Source organism: Periplaneta americana, chromosome 2, assembly GCF_040183065.1.
Source record: "Periplaneta americana isolate PAMFEO1 chromosome 2, P.americana_PAMFEO1_priV1, whole genome shotgun sequence".
Lineage (NCBI taxonomy): Eukaryota > Metazoa > Arthropoda > Insecta > Blattodea > Blattidae > Periplaneta > Periplaneta americana.
In genome coordinates, this window is record NC_091118.1 from 33,659,758 (window position 1) to 33,676,499 (window position 16,742).

The 16,742-nt window shown below is 35.8% G+C and overlaps 1 protein-coding gene across 1 annotated transcript in view; it reads left to right on the forward strand.

Moving 5' to 3' along the window:
• Nucleotides 1-342: 342 nt before the first annotated feature.
• Nucleotides 343-16,742, forward strand: part of Cyp303a1 (Probable cytochrome P450 303a1) — a 40,409-nt gene continuing 24,009 nt past the window's right edge. The window contains exon 1 of the mRNA XM_069814805.1: nt 343-441. Within this exon, the coding sequence (XP_069670906.1) occupies nt 365-441 (77 nt within the window). The 5' untranslated portion in view covers nt 343-364. The remainder of the gene's footprint in view (nt 442-16,742) is intronic.

Genomic DNA, 16,742 nt, shown 5'->3' on the forward strand with positions numbered 1-16,742 from the left:
ACAATTTGAAGAAACAGAAAAAGAAGATGACGGTGTTAATTTTATATGCTTACCGTAAATTATAATTGTTGCTGATATTTTGAGGTCATATGTTCCCATTACAAAATTCTGTGCTCTACAGTAATATTGCACTTAACAATTAAAATAATACAATAATGCTATTTTCTTAATCTACAAGGATATAAAATAATTTTGATGCATGTTAAATGCTTTCTCTAAGTCACATAATGTGGAAAATTTTCAGTGGAAGAGTTTCTTCAACTTACGGAAATATACTAATGTAAAAAAGAAAACAGTGTTCTGTGACATGCTTCATAAAGCAATCAGGAAATGGCGGAAGTATTAAGGGAGGGGGAGAGGTTATATGAGGCTGACAGTCGAGTGTGCTGTGATTGTAGTGAAAGTGGTGAACAGGGCACAGCATCCCGTCATCTGCAGCAGGTGAGTGCTTTCAAGAGCGGCTAGGCGGATATTGCCTGAGTGCATACTGATGCGATACCAGCACCGCTATGAATAAAAAGTGCAATGCATTTTCATTTTGTAGGTAGACATGTCCCGTTCGTAGTAACGTGGTAGTACAACAGCTACATTATGTCGTGAAGAACTTGCATTGTAAAATAAGTACGTTCCGTCTTCAAGCGCAGTCACGATTGAATTTGTCATTAGACCTAGGGCGGGTCTGATTGGTGTAATATGTACCTAGTCAGCGATGTATGCAATGGAGGGGGAAGGGAACTGGCCATTCTACCTCATTATCTCCTGGCTTAGTTGCCTCATGAGTGATGCCTTATTGGTGCCACTTATGAGGTTCAAACCTGTCTTCAGAAAGTTGACTAAACAACAACTTAGGGCGTCATATGCTTGGCTTTTTATTATTTTCTCGAATACGAAATATAGATGAGGATGTGATGCTGCGAAGAGAAAAATAAGTATTATTGTATTTAGATGACACATGCTTTTTATACTTTTTGTTCCTTTCGCGACAATTTACTTTATTTATTGCTATATGTTGAAATAATATTATACCCCTACTGTTTATGATTTATCTCTTTCAAGTATTACTCAAAATTAGTGTCGGGTCATCGAAACATTCGATACCTCGATGGACTCGATACTTGGGAGTATCGAGAGCGATTGATTCTTTTGGGAAACGGACTCCATACTGTTTTGACATTATAGATAGTTTTTAGGAAATCCTCTTTCTTTCTTTCTTTCTTTCTTTCTTTCTTTCTTTCTTTCTTTCTTCCTTTCTGTCTTTCTTTCTTTCTTTCTTTCTTCCTTTCTTTCTTTCCTTCATTTCTTCTGTCTTTTCTTCTTTCTTTCCTTTCTTCTTGTTTTCCTTCTTTCTTTCCTTTCTTCTGTCTTTTCTTCCTTCCTTTCTTCTTTCCTTTTTTCCTTTCTTTCTTCTGCCTTTCCTTCTTTCTTTCCTTTCTTCTGTCTTTTCTTCTTTCCTTTCTTCTGTCTTTCCTTTTTTCCTTTCTTTCTTCTGCCTTTCCTTCTTTCTTTCCTTTCTTCTGTCCTTCATTCTTCTTTCCTTTCTTGTCTTTTCTTCTTTCCTTCCTTTCTTCTGTCTTTTCTTTCCTTCCTTTCTTCTGTCTTTCCTTTTTCCTTTCTTTCTTCTGCCTTTCCTTTCTTCTGTCTTTTCTTATTTCCTTCCTTTCTTCTGTCTTTTCTTCTTTCCTTCATTTCTTCTGTCTTTCCCTCTTTCCTTTCTTTCTTCTGCCTTTCCTTCTTTCTTCTATCTTTCCTTTCTTCTGTTTTTCCTTCTTTCTTCTGTCATTTCTTCTTTCCTTCTTTCTTCTGTCTTTCCTTCCTTCTTCTGCATTTCCTTCTTTCTTTCCTTTCTTCTCTCTCTTCTTCTATCTTTCCTTTCTTTCTTTCTTTTCTTTCTTCTGTCTTTTCTTCTTTCTTTCCTTTCTTCTGTCTTTCCTGCTTTCTTTTCTTTCATTCATTCATTCATACATTCTTTTATTTTAATTTCAGCAAGAGATTATACTTTCACTACATCACATTTTGTAGAGTTATGTGATGTATTCATTTCTATTTCGTTTTCCAGAAATGTAGGCTATTATTTTCTTTTCCACAATTTAAAAATATTTTGTAACACTAGATAGTAAAATAATCCTCGCAAAAAATAATTTACACAATTTCTTTTTAAACCATAAATCGTTCATTAATGCAAGATGAGGATAATTGAGGAGCAAACTTTCAAAACCTGACATGTACCATTTCCAGAAAATACATTTCACGTGCCAAAAACTTACATATCTGCAATGAACAAAATATTTTCTTGCTCTACTGCCTCATTTCGAATTCGCACGTTCGCCTTCTTTATTTTTCTTCCGACAACCATGGTCTTTGTCTTGTTTGCATTTATCTTCATCCCATACTGCTCACAGCTGTCATATTTCTCCAGTAGCATTTTCCTTAGTATCGTCTCTCTTCTGCTAAAAACGTCACAATCATCAGCAAATCTTAGTCTTTAATATACTTTATTCTTCTTTCTCCTACTACCACCCCTCCCATGTTTCGAAAACAGTCTACAACTGATGTAGGTACTTAATTTTCCAATAACAGAATGATGATAATTAAGTCACTGAGATCACGTGACTATACAGGGTGAACCGTAAGTAATGTCATTCATTTTCTTTTCATTTGAGATATTTCAAACAAAAATGTTTAATACAGTTTTGCTCGTTTTTGCTTCCTTTTCGAGATAAAAATTATATTATATGAAACACTTCGTTTTGGGAAAGTCAATGATTGAATTCCCAATACGCGCAGTCATTTTATGAAAACAGTGTATTATGATAATAAATGATTGAAAGGATTTTAATTTTGTGCTTGAAATGTACAGAAATTTGATCCCAAGAAATATACATTATCGTTCTGCAAAAGGAATTTTTAATGTTACATTCGTTCGGATTAAATCTCTGCTTATTTAAAGGACAAAATTAAAATTCTTTCAATCACTCTTAAATTGATTGACAAGCAAACGTTCTGATGGGGACAGATAAAAAAGTTAATTTTTTTCTTCCACGATGTTAATAATGTCAAAAGAAGTGCTTATACAAACTTTGGCCACTCGAACGCAATTACGAGGACGTCCAGAAAGTGATTTTCTCTGGGGCCGTTTATAGAAAAAAACACAATTTCATAGAAATATTATTGAAACAGATACAGAAATTGTTGCGCTATTTGTCAACATATCCCCCACTGGAATTGAGACATTTGTCACACCTGGGATCAATTTTTGTGTCGTAGAAGTCGGCCGCCTCAGATCGGAACCAGCGTTTGACTGCGTCTGCACCTCTCTCTGTCGATCCTATGATATGAGAAATGTCTCAATTCCGATGGAAAATATGTTGAAAAATAGCTCAACAATTGCTGTGTTCGTTTCAATAAATTTGTCCAATGAAATTGTGTTTTCTTTATTTTAACGGCCCCTGGCTAATTTATTTTTTTTACAGCCCTCGTAATTGCTGTCGAGTGGCCAAAATGTGTATAAGCACTTCTTTTGACATTATTAACATGGTGGAAGAAAAAAAAATAACTTTTTTATCTGCCCCCATCAGAACGTTTGCTTGTGAGCATATTGGGAATTCAATCAATGGCTTTCCCAAAACACGCTATGAAATGTTTAATATAAAACAATTTTTATCTCGAAAAAAAACGAGAAAAATTATATTAAACTTTTTTCTTTGAAATATCTCAATGAATAACCCCTGAAATTATTGCCATTACTTACGATTGATCCTGTATGTGTGCAGATGCGCTGTAATTAAGCCGTCTTCACATATAACGGTCACAAAATATTTGATTACGGCAACAATATCGCATGTAGAACTCCAGAATTGTATTCTTTACTATGTAGATAACACACGTACTACTACTACATGGTTCAGAGAGTAGACTTTGTAACCTCAGTGACGCCATTTCACTTTCATTTTTATTTCCTTTTTGTCGTGTTTAAATTAAACTCACATTACATCAGTGTTTGTGGTGTTCCCTAGATAACAGAATTTATGCTCACGCAGGGAATTGTTTGTATGGTAATAGTGATAACGTGTTAGTGGGGGCTTGTTCGCGGATGAAGGAAACTACAAAATGAAACAGGATGGGGATACGTGAAAGTTTATTGCGTAAGGCGCCATGTTGTCTGCATGTCAGAGGGGAATAAAATGGCTTGTTGGTTGTTATCACAGTCTAGTATATACAGTCACGAAGCCTGAGTTGTGAGGGTGCTAGGAACAATAGACTGTGCCGGTACTATTTCGCATTGTCTGTAATGAGGCGATATTAGCGATCTAGTGGTTAGCAACTATCTATGGATGCATATTTACTACGTATTGAGCTTCGTGACTGTGGTTATTATTAAGGCCTCCCATGTAAACTAAAATCTCTGTGGTTTCTGTTGGTTCGCTAGTACAAAAATTCAATTTATGAAGTGGGGACATTTATAATAAAGAGTTGAATTATGATATGGACGATAAATTAACGATAAATTTTGTCTAAAGTACTCACAGATTGCATTAAATGCCGTAATTCTATGACATGGGACTCCTGTTTAACAGTCCTTCTACTGAGATTTATTCTCTTTATATTTTGATATATTCCATCTTATATTCCATCTTATAGACATGCTCTAACTAGTACCTTATATTCACTGAACTGAATATATTTACTATTATTATTATTATTATTATTATTATTATTATTATTATTTACCTAAGTAAATATGATATTTTCGTGCAGGAATTCTGCGTTGTTTTATATGAAGGAGGGATAGAACAGAGAAAAATTCTCTTCGACACCGGGACTCGAACCCGGGTTTTCAGCTCTATGTGCTTTATCCGCTAAGCTACACCGGATTTCAGTTCAGATGCCGGATCGAATCCCCTCAGTTTAAGTTCTACCTCTCAGTTTTCCCTTTGGTGGCCTACTCTCATGTACTGTGTCACAGAATATGTGACAGTGGCACAATGTCCAACTCATTACAGTACAGAGGTGTACTCATTACGAGTGACTAAGTGGCCGGGATCCGACGGAATGAGCGCCGTCTTGAATCACTAAGTGATTATTTACGCATATCATATTGTTATGATGTACCGAAGTACATATGATATTTCCGTGCAGGAATTCTGCGTTATCATATGATGAAGGCTAGTGGATAAAGAGTCAGCACTTAGAGCTGAAAACCCGGGTTCGAGTCTCGGTGCCGGAGAAAATTTTTCTCTGTTCTATCCATCCTTCATCATATGAATATATTAAGTTGTTATGGCTTCTTTATATTTATTATAGGCATATTGGGTGAGCAAATAACAAATTAAATCCCGACCGGAAACCTGGCAATTTGACTATCGGCAGACGCGCTCCCACACCCTGACTACGGAGACAGAGCAGTATCGGTAAATCGACAAACCAAAAATTTATGAACCAACACCTGACTTCTTTAAAAATTGTTATCACCTGGAGACTGGAGACCATGGGTCTATTCATTGGAAGTCAGGGAACTATAACATTTTTTTTATTTATTTTTGTGAACGATTTAACTTACGAGAACAATCTGTAAAGAAATTTCCCTTATGGCCTTTAAGTCATCAATACAGATTTTTAAATATCATTTATATAACAACACAAGCCACCGGCGTAGCTCGGTCGGTTAAGGCGCTTGCCTGCTGATCCGAAGTTGCGCTTGGGCGCGGGTTCGATTCCCGCTTGTGCTGATTACCTGGTTGGGTTTTTTCCGAGGTTTTCCCCAACCATAAGGCAAATGTCAGGTAATCTATGACGAATACTCGGCCTCATCTCGCCAAATATCATATCATTATCACCAATTCCATCGACGCTAAATAACCAACTTAAAAAAACACATAATTTCAATGATTTACATTTTTGTTATATGTACTCTAAAGTCATGTTTGTGTTCTTTTATTATTTAATATTATTACATTTTGTTAGGTATACTTCGACATTTTAGTCTGGTGGTAAGTTTCATTAATTAAATTGTAAAGCATCTATGTTATTAAATGTGAGAAATTAAAAAGTAATTTACCAACCCAAATTATTATAAAATAGGATTCGAAACTGCCTGCCTTCTTTTCCTAAATATATGTCGCAACTTCTTAAGAAATGACTCGCTGCCTTTCGGTACCGTACTTATGAGAAATGCATGTGACGTATTACCGGATGCTATTTTTCAGTTCGTCCAGAGCATGTTGTTTATTTTTATACACTTAATCTTTTAAAATTTCCCAGAGATAAATTCATTGGAGGTTATGTCGGGAGATCAAGAGAATCACACTTTCCTACTGATAACTATATCCTTGAATATTGTATCAAGTTTACCCATACAATAGGCCTAATATGGACTGTATATGATGTCACAGAATCCTGTTGGAAAAAACACGTTCCCTCTCCGTTAACTCAATGGAACTGTACATCCAATCGGACATTTCTTGAGACAAATTAGTTACAGCTTAAGTAATAAGAATTGTTTTTTAAAAAATAACGTAATTCTAGTCGTTATAGAAGTAGATAAAGCAAAAAGTGACGGATTCATTGAATCTCTATAATTGCGTGAAACATTATGCTTTTCGTGATTGGTATTGTTAACGTCATGGTTGCAATTGTAATGTTGTTTGGGATTTGAAATGAAATGTTGATATTTCTTTGATTTCTGTGTTCATATTCCCAGCATTTAAATTTAACAAGGCGGAGCTTTCTCGTTAACTGCTTCGTAATTGTTTTCTCATTCCATGAGTCCTAGTCTCCGGACAATACTGTAGTGCAATTTACAGTCGAAACGACACAAATACTCGAATAAATATGACGCCAATGACCTGCTTGCAGCTGATTGTAATAAATAATAATGTCATTACAATGAATTGGATTACTTTGAAAATTATTACCACAGTTAAGTACTTCAGAATTATACTACGTTAAATATTTATATCTTTATACTACCGGTATTTATTAATAATAATAATAATAATAATAATAATAATAAATGACGTCACTGTAATAATATAAAGTGCGATCTGATTTCTCGAAAGTCAAGAGCATTAAAGTTTCACGTTAAAATAATTATTGTCTACAATGAATGTGGCGGTATCTTAAATTGCACCTTCATTGTTGAAAAACGCTGGTACACAGCTTTTATAATGCCAATCGAAAAGTTCTTAAGATAATTACCTATTGTAGAATAGAAATTTCTTTGCAAAATTAAGGTAATTCTAGCCGTTACAGAAGTATAGCAAAAATTATTATTTCTCTGTGAAAAGATAAGTTATTTGCAGTAATTTTATAATAGCCTATCATGTTTCCAATAAAAAAGTTTTAAGATAAATTAATTAAGGCCTAATAAATAGAAATTGCTTTGCAAAACTAATGTAATTTTATCCATTAGAAAATTATAACAAAAAGTTACCATTTTCTATTAAAAGACTATTATTATTTTATAGTAGGACTATTATACTCCCAACAGAAAACAGACAAATTAATTGAGGCATGGAGAATAAGGATTGCCTTGTAAAATTAAGATACGTTCTAAGGTATTATTTTTTTCTGTCTTAGCCTCTAACATTATCAGTTCTCAAAAACGAGGATTTGAATCTTTTTGTTCTAGAACATAACTATCATAAGTATCATAACTCTTGGCAATGAGGTACAATTGGTGGGTGGAGCGTTGCCAGAAATACAACCTGACCGTCTACAAAGAGTAACGTGTTAAAAGGTGTTCTATTTATGTAATAATTATATTTTTAAGTATTCAGCCATATTAACGTGAAAGGTTTATGAGCTTGACATTCTCTCATTCAAGAAATCTGGTCACTCTTTCTGTTCATACAGTGACGTCATTAATTACAATAGGCCTTGGATAACTACCTGTAACATTATAATGTGTTTAAATGAAAGTACAGCGACATCAAACCTTTTTCCTTACATTTTTATCGTACCTTGTTTTTTTTTTTTTACTATACCATACAGGCTTTGCTTAATCGTAAGTTTCAGTTGCCATGGTAATATCCTAGATCATATATGTAACAGATAACTCATCGCTATGTTAAAATCGGCAGCACTTTGAAGAGAACAACCGCCAGGATCGCCACCCGTCCACAGTAAACGAACACGAGATGGCAGTACAGTCGCTAATGCAATTCAAATGGGAATTATGACGTGACTCCTTATGTAACAACTAGATGGCAGCGTAGTAAACCTGACAAAAGTTGTTAACGTCAAAGCCTATAAGGCCGACCTATCTGTTACATATATGATCTGCATAGGAACAATCAGGACATAGTTAAAACTGCAAGCAAAAAGTTTTTGATGTCACTTTTGTTTCGAATTTAGCCATCCATGATAAAAACATTAAAAGGAATCAAAATAATGTGATACCATAATGAATTCATTATTATTTGTTTAGATATGAGGTGATTAATAAATGCGGGGAATACGAAGAAGAAACAGTTAATTTAACATAGCCTGATTTTATTCTGAACTGTTTAACTGCGCTATTCATTTTCAAAATAATTCAATTCACTGTAATTATTATTCATTACAATCGATTGCATACAACGCATTGGCGTCGTATTGATGTGTGAATCGTTTCGACTATTAATTGAATTGTTGTATCCACATCTGGCCTCATAGAATGAGGAAGCAACAATGAAGAAGTAACACAATCTAGTATATACAGTTACGAAGCTCAATACGTAGTAAATATGCATCCATAGATAGTTGCTAACCACTAGGATCGCTAAAATCGCCTCATTACCGACAATGCGAAATAGTACCCGCACAGTCTATTGTTCCTAGCACCCTCACAACTCAAGCTTCGTGACTGTATATACTAGACTGTAGTAGTAACAAGAAGGCTCTTCTTCTTCCTTAGTTAATTTAAATGCTGGGAGTATAAAAGCAGAAATGAAAAGAAATGACAAATTATATTTTAAATCCAAAAAGTCCTTACAATCCCAACCATGCTCACAATAACAATCACGAAGAGCATAAACGTTTCACGCAATTATAGAGATTCAATTAATCCTTTGTCACTTTCTTGTAATCTCGTCGACATAAAACTTAAAAAGCGTGCGACGAATAGAGAACACCCTTGTCTGTGTTCATATAATTACTTAATTTTCAATGGACTCACTTGAAATTATAATTCCTCCACTTTCAATCGGCGGCCGGGTAGCTCAGTTGGTAGAGCAGCTGGCTACGGACTGGAAGGTCCGGGTTTGATCCCAGGTGGTGACAGAATTTTTTCTCGTTGCCAAACTTTCAGAACGGCCCCGAGGTTCACTCAGCCTCCTATAAAATTGAGTACCGGGTCTTTCCCGGGGGTAAAAGGCGGTCAGAGCGTGGTGCCGACCACACCACCTCATTCTAGTGCCGAGGTCATGGAAAGCATGGAGCTCTACCTCCATGCCCCCCAAGTGCCTTCATGGCATGTTACGGGGATACCTTTATACCTTTACCTTTCACCACTTTCAATCCCTCATCGTAGACATTTATTTCAGCCCGAAGGAAATTCAAACTGTCCGCGATCTTTTTCCTTGTTTTCTTTTCCGCTCTGTGAATAACCGTTTATCAGTTCTCGTAAACAGGAACAGTTTCATTAAATGGGGTCGTTGTCGTAATATGTGCAAATTATGTGGGACGCTGGGTGGAGAAGTTGTTGGCATGAATCACAAGAAGAAGTTTCAGACCGGAACAGGTTGTGTAACCAACTCCACACCACGAGGAAAGCAGCTTCAAGTAAACCAACACATGGGTTCGATAGCCGGTCGGAAAGTCGCGATGCGACTGGATCACTTTCACTTGTTTCTCACTTTCCTCCATGCTACAGGGGTGACCAAACTACGTAGGTAATGAAATCTGTTCTACGTTTAAGTTACACCACAGTCTAATATATACAGTCGCGCAACTTCAACTTTTTTTTGCCAACATTCACGACACTAGCGCTCAAGCGGCAGGCAAGGCACTGGTCATAGGGTTGATACAGCCAGCACGTGCTTTAAAGGTATGCGAGATGTTATAATAACGCTTTAATCATGCGTCGGAATAAAGGCAATGTGTGCAATGACGAAAATTACAGTAACAACAAGTTTAAATCTCCGAATTTGCCGTTCTTCAGATTCCCTAAAAACCAAGAAAAAATCATAACTCAGTCATAACCAATAATCCACGCTGTAGGTAGCCTACGTTTTGTGTTCTATAAAACATTTATTAGTTATCAGTTACCAATTTATATGTCAGGAAGGAGAGTTTAAATAAAAACAAAGTAAATACCCGTTACAGTATATTATTGTTTTGCAGAGATCATGTGTAAATGTGTAACCATTCCGATTTTGGATAATGTATCTACAGTTTTTAATGCAAGTAATTCCATAATTTTTGTATTCGTGTTTTTTTTCTTTATATTTTTCAAAAGTTGAATGTTATATTGCATTCAAGTAGGGATTATGGTGTTAATTTTTTCAAGAATTCGTGGCGTATTATAATCCTTTTGCAAAATATTCACTTCTTGAATAAATCCAGACTGTGTCGATAAATTTCTGATGTGTTGGTGTAGATTCATGTGGCAGACGTATTAAGTTCTCAAGAAATAAAAGAGCCTTTTTAAATTTAATATAAAAAACAATCTTTTCTGTAATAATTTGCATGACTGTTATTGGTGTTGATTTTACATTACCAGTGATTATTTGAGCCGTTCAGAGCAGAAGTGGTATAAGTCAAAATTAGGTAATGAGGTTTAAAGTAAAAATTCTGTAAAATACAGCGCAAAGTAGCAATTAATATATCCTTCGTGCTATTCACTGACTACTAATAGTTTAAATAAATTCAATATTAACTGCTACTTTGCGCTGTATTTTAAAGAATGTTTACTTTAACCCTCATTACCCATTTTTGACTTACACCACTTCTGCTCTGAAAATAAAATTAGGCCTACATTTTCTGAGTTAATTGAAGTTACAATTTTTTCAACAAAGTTGTGTATTCATTTGTTCTTACCTACGTCATAATAACACTCAGTGCATGTAAATTACGTATTATATAGGAAGGATAAGTTAAAATTAAGCTTATGTGTGAAAACTGGAAATGTGATGTAAAATGTGGTAAACTTTCCATAAAAATTTTAACCATAATATCAGCACTATTAGCGACTCAAAATAATAATAACAAAATTTGAAAAATAATGAACTTCATAAATCAATATCTGTCAAATTAAGGTTTAAATCGTCCCCTTTTTTATTTTTAAGTTTACCTCAGCGGCCGAGTTTACCCCAATTTGCGGTATGGAAAATAGTTAATTTCTCAGGAAATAGGGAGAGGAGTTCACCACGCGATGTACCCTATGAGATATGCCCAACAATTTTGACTCTTCTCACAGGAAATATAGCGTTCCAATGGTTTATAAATATATTTAGGAATGAATTGAATTAACCGTCTACGTACAAACAATTATATTATTTCAAACCATGATACGTGATCAGGGCCATGATTCAGTTGTAAGGAGCAGAAAGAATTACTTTTATTCCCAGCTTCTGAAACTTGTAGATTAACTGCGTGTGAAATTCTTCCAGGATTCTAAAGTAGAATTAGTAAGAACCATATACACTTATTGTATAGCATAAAAATATAAAATAAATTACGCAAAACCCGTTTTCTGATGTGTTATCATATGTAGTGTGCACACTTTTAACTTGCCTGCCGCTAGAGGGCTACTGTCGCGCCAGCTGTCAAATGTTGGCATATTTTATACGTATGAGTTGCGTGACTGTATCTATTAGACTGTGGTTACAACTAATACAACAATTCAGGAGGAAGAACTTCAATTATTTCAATATATCTGGCCCATATATATATATATATATATATATATATATATATATCCCCTGCAAATGGTTCCTTTACATAAATTATCTCGAAGTTTTTTGGAAGATATTAATAAGTAAAGAGCGGAAGTTTAAGCCCTAAAAAGTGGCATTTTAGGCGCCTAAAATAGGCTCTTAAACTTCTTTATTTAGGCTCTATAAAATAAAAAATTGTTTTTTTTTTTTTTTTTTTTTTTTTTTTTTTTTTTTTTTTTTTTTTTTTTTTTTTTTTTTTGTTAAAGAATGTCATTAATATAAGATTCAACATTTATACTTACTGACTTTTAAGGAACCCGGAGATTTATTGCCGCCCTCACATAAACCCGCCATCGGTCCCTATCCTGTGCAAGATTAATCCAGTCTCTATCATTATATCCCACCTCCCTCAAATCCGTTTTAATATTATCTTCCCATCTACGTCTCGGCCTCCCCAAAGGTCTTTTTCCCTCCGGACTCCCAACTAACATTCTATACGCATTTCTGAATTCGCCCATACGTGCTACATGCCCTGCCCATTTCAAACGTCTGGATTTAATGTTCCTAATTATGTCAGGTGAAGAATACAATGCGTGCAATCCAACATTTATTTAATGCAAAATTCTAGGATTAAAAGAAACTTCCACACAGTTCACATTTTACAAGAGTACACATGCATACACAAAATTAAGTCATTCTGCCTTTAAGTTAGTGTTTTTTATTCACAATCACATTTCCATAGCTTGCTTCACAGTAGATTCTTGACAGTAGATGATCAGCACCTATTGTGGCTATTGTGTCGCTCACTGCTGTACTTACAAATGGTGAGAAAAAAAGGAAGGGGTTGTTATCTGTCTTGGAATGTAAGAGAATGCTTATTCGGGTACAACCCAGCGAGTTTGTGTTAAATTGCTAACAGACAGAGGAAGATATGAGGCGTTCAGAGCAAAAGTGGTGTAAGTCAAGATTGGGTAATGAGGTTTAAAGTAGAAATTTTATAAAATACAGTGCAAAGTAGCAGTTAACATGTCCTTCGTGCTATCCACTGACTACTAATAGTTTAAATAAATTGAATATTAATTGTTACTTTGCGCTGTATTTTACGGAATGTTAACTTTAACCCTCATTACCCATTTTTTACTTACACCACTTCTGCTCTCAACGGCTCATATAATAATAATAATAATAATAATAATAATAATAATAATAATAATAATAATAATAATAATAATAATTTGTCTCGCACGAGTTCTTTTACATGTGAGTAAATCTACTGACATGAGCCTTTCACATTTAAGCACACTTAAATGCCATTGACCTGGGCCGGGATCGAACCCACAACCTCGAGTACAGAAGGCCAGCGCTATACCGACTACGCTATCCAGGCCGACTGAAAGTTGTAATTTTAGGATTGAAAGATTGTAAGAATGAGAAGGGGTGGCCCGGAGATACTTCTCTATTGTGTTGTTTACTGCTAGGAAGGAGTTGTTATCCGTCTTGGAATGTAAACGTACAGGATGTTAAGAAAAACAGTAGACAGTTACGAAAAAGATGTAAAAATTAAAAATAGGCACTAACGTCTAAATAGGCATTTTAGGCACTATAAAACTCCTTTATTTATGCTTATATTTTCATGAAAAATGTAAATATTAAATCTCAAGCCTGCATGTATCAAGGAAAAAAATCGGTTTTTGCCTAAATTCCGCTCTCTATTGATAAGTTCCTTGGAAGCTCTGTTAAAGAAATGCTTTTCCTTTCGACTGATATTCCAAATAGCATGCTGTACGCTAGTAAAAAGTTAAAAGGACTTCAGTTAATACGCGCTTCGTGGGAAGCTTTTCTTCAACATTGTAATATCTATCATTAATCAGAGCAGATAATCCGCATGTTAACATGATGAGACAGATGTTGAACTCAAAACGTCGTGTGATTCCTTCTGCCTTTCTTTTCTCGAAGACTTTACTAAAGCCACAATTCTAAATTTTCGAGAAGAATTGCGGGGTAGTGAATATGAATCATGGAAGACTCTTTCAGGACGGGGAAAAGGTGTTGAGATGTATAGCGAAGTAACAGTCGCCAACAGTGGGATTGCAAACAAGAAAGGGCTTTCGACTAGTGAATGGATATCTTGCCTGAAAGTGACAGCAAATGTAGCAGCTGTTCGATCCGTTCCCAGCACATCTCTTGACGGACCCGGTGCAGGCATGGCTGCCCGGAGATCGGAACTTTAGCACACGTCTTGGGATTCTGTGAACAGGGATTGCTCTTGAGGAATTCTAGACATCATCTTATAAGATCCAAAATTGCTGCCGCATTAAGAAATAAGGGCTGGATAGTAGAAGAAGAAATCTCCTGTCTAGCTGAAAATGGGTCAACGAGACGAGTAGATATTTTAGCGTACAATGCTGACACTAAACAGGGCACCATTGTGGACTCCACGATACGTTTTGAAGTAGAATTTCATCAGTCAGCCGAGGTCCATCTTGAGAAGAAATCGATCTATGAGCCTACAGTCAACTATTTCAAGCTGAAATTATGCCTTAATTCACGTTGAGGTATTCGGCTTGCTCATAGGTGCTCGAGGGACTATATCAGCTTTTTTCGAAGAATTTCGACGGAAATTTGCTCTGCTAACATCTCTGAGGGATAACTGTGTTAAGAAATCCTGTCAAATCCTGATTAATCTACATGGTGCCACATTAATAGGAATTGCAATTTTTCATGCCCTTTCTTTGTTTCTTTTTTTCTTTTAATTTTGTTATCTATGTTTATATATGCATCTATATATTTTTTTGAGGATATACTGAGTCCGTAAGAGCTACACTCAATGCAGGGCAGTTTGTAAATAAATAATATAACATTTCAGTTGCCATGGAAATTATCTCTTGTATACTGAACTACATGACTTCAATAACAAAGACGAATCAATAACACTAATTGGCGAAAAGCTGATTGTGATGGCTCACAGATAAAACACTACAATCATATTCGGGAGGTCTCGGTTCAAATCCTAGTGTTCGTCAACTCGTCCGTGGTTTGTAGGAATCTTATTATCTCTAAAGCCGAACAAAGACAAACATTGATTTGCAAGGCCTCAATCTATAGTTGTATAGTAGCGGCAAAAAAACCGGACCGACTCTTGTAGCTGATTTCAGAGCCTTGTTCACTTTTAGATTGTAGCGATATTTTACTACTTAATTAACTTATTATTCCCAGAACATGAATTTTACCAGCAATCGAGGGAGGCCGAGACGTAGATGGGAGGATAATATTAAAATGTATTTGAGGGAGGTGGAATATGATACAGACTGGATTAATGTTGCACAGGATAGGACCAATGGCGGGCTTATGTGTGGACAGCAATGAACCTCCGGGTTCCTTAAAAGCCATTTGTAAGTAGCCTAAGTAAGTACTGATGCTCCAAGATATATGAATTTTTCTATAGTCCCATCGCTCTAATTTCCGGCATCCAATCGCGTTGCAGGTCGGCTACATTTAAACGTGTGCGTCTTGTGATTTGCTGAGGAGGACGTTATTCATTTCTTAAGGCTCGATAAATACTTAATATAATCGCCCGCCATTTTGGCTCTTTCGTTGGCAGAAAGCACACGAAGACGTTATTTGCCGCTCAATTATTTGCTGACTAATTACAGTGCGTTTGGTTTATTATCATAGGAGCTACGACATGATAATGTTTAACGGTGTGGCAAATAGATTCCTCGTATGGTAGCTCGGCAACGAAAGAACAAAAATGGCGGACGATACTACCTACCTAGACTTTATAGAGCCTTCACTTCCTAAGACGTAAACAAAGAGGAGGAGTCACGCCGGGAATAACAGCGTCGCGACTATACCTCTTCGAAGGATACATTTCTAATTTTTATATTTCCATTTCTTATAATATTCTGGTCACGAGACATAATCATATACTTTGTCTTTTCGGGATTTAGTTCCAAACCTATCGCTTTACTTGCTTCAAGTAAAATTTCCGTGTTTTCCCTAATAGTTTGTGAATTTTCTCCTAACATATTCATGTCATCCGCATAGACAAGAAGCTGTAATCCGTTCAATTCCAAACCCTGTCTGTTATCCTGAACTTTCCTAATGGCATATTCTAGAGCAAAGTTAAGAAGTAAAGGAGATAGTGCATCGTCCTGCTTTATCCCGCAGTGAAAATATTATGTCGTTGAGAAAATTAATCATTGAAGTATATTCCTCCTCTTGTTTGTGACTTAATGCTAATTTTGTACAACGAAAATTCATTACACATTGATTAACTGCACAACAACCCGGCATTCTTCACGATAACGATGGAATATCGCACTAGAAACCTGTGTTCCTACGCAAGTCTTGCGTTATACTGGGTCTCCGCAGGAGTAAATATGGCCGCCGCGTCGGCATTTGTCGGATCAGAAGAATGCGGTACTGTCCAATATAAACTGCTCTGTCTTCACCTGCCAAATTTAATCGTTACGGAAGTGCAAACACTGCAAATTTATTGAAATGGTGTCAAATGAGATGAAAGTGTTTCTTTTGAAAGAAACAGAAGCAAGAAAATATATGAGCCGTTCAGAGCAAAAGTGGTGTAAGTCAAAATTGGATAATGAGGTTTAAAGTAAAAATTCTGTAAAATACAGCGCGAAGTAGCAATTAATACGTCGTTCTTGCTATCCGCTCACTACTAATAGTTTCAATAAAGTGAATATGAATTGCTACTTGCGCTGTATTTTACAGAATATTTACTTCAACCCTCATTACCCATTCTTGACTTACACCACTTCTGCTCTGAACGGCTCATATTCTACACCACATATTTGTCAAAGTCAACATCTGTGGAGTAACGGTTAGCGCGTCTGGCCGCGAAACCACGTGGTCTGGGTTCGATTC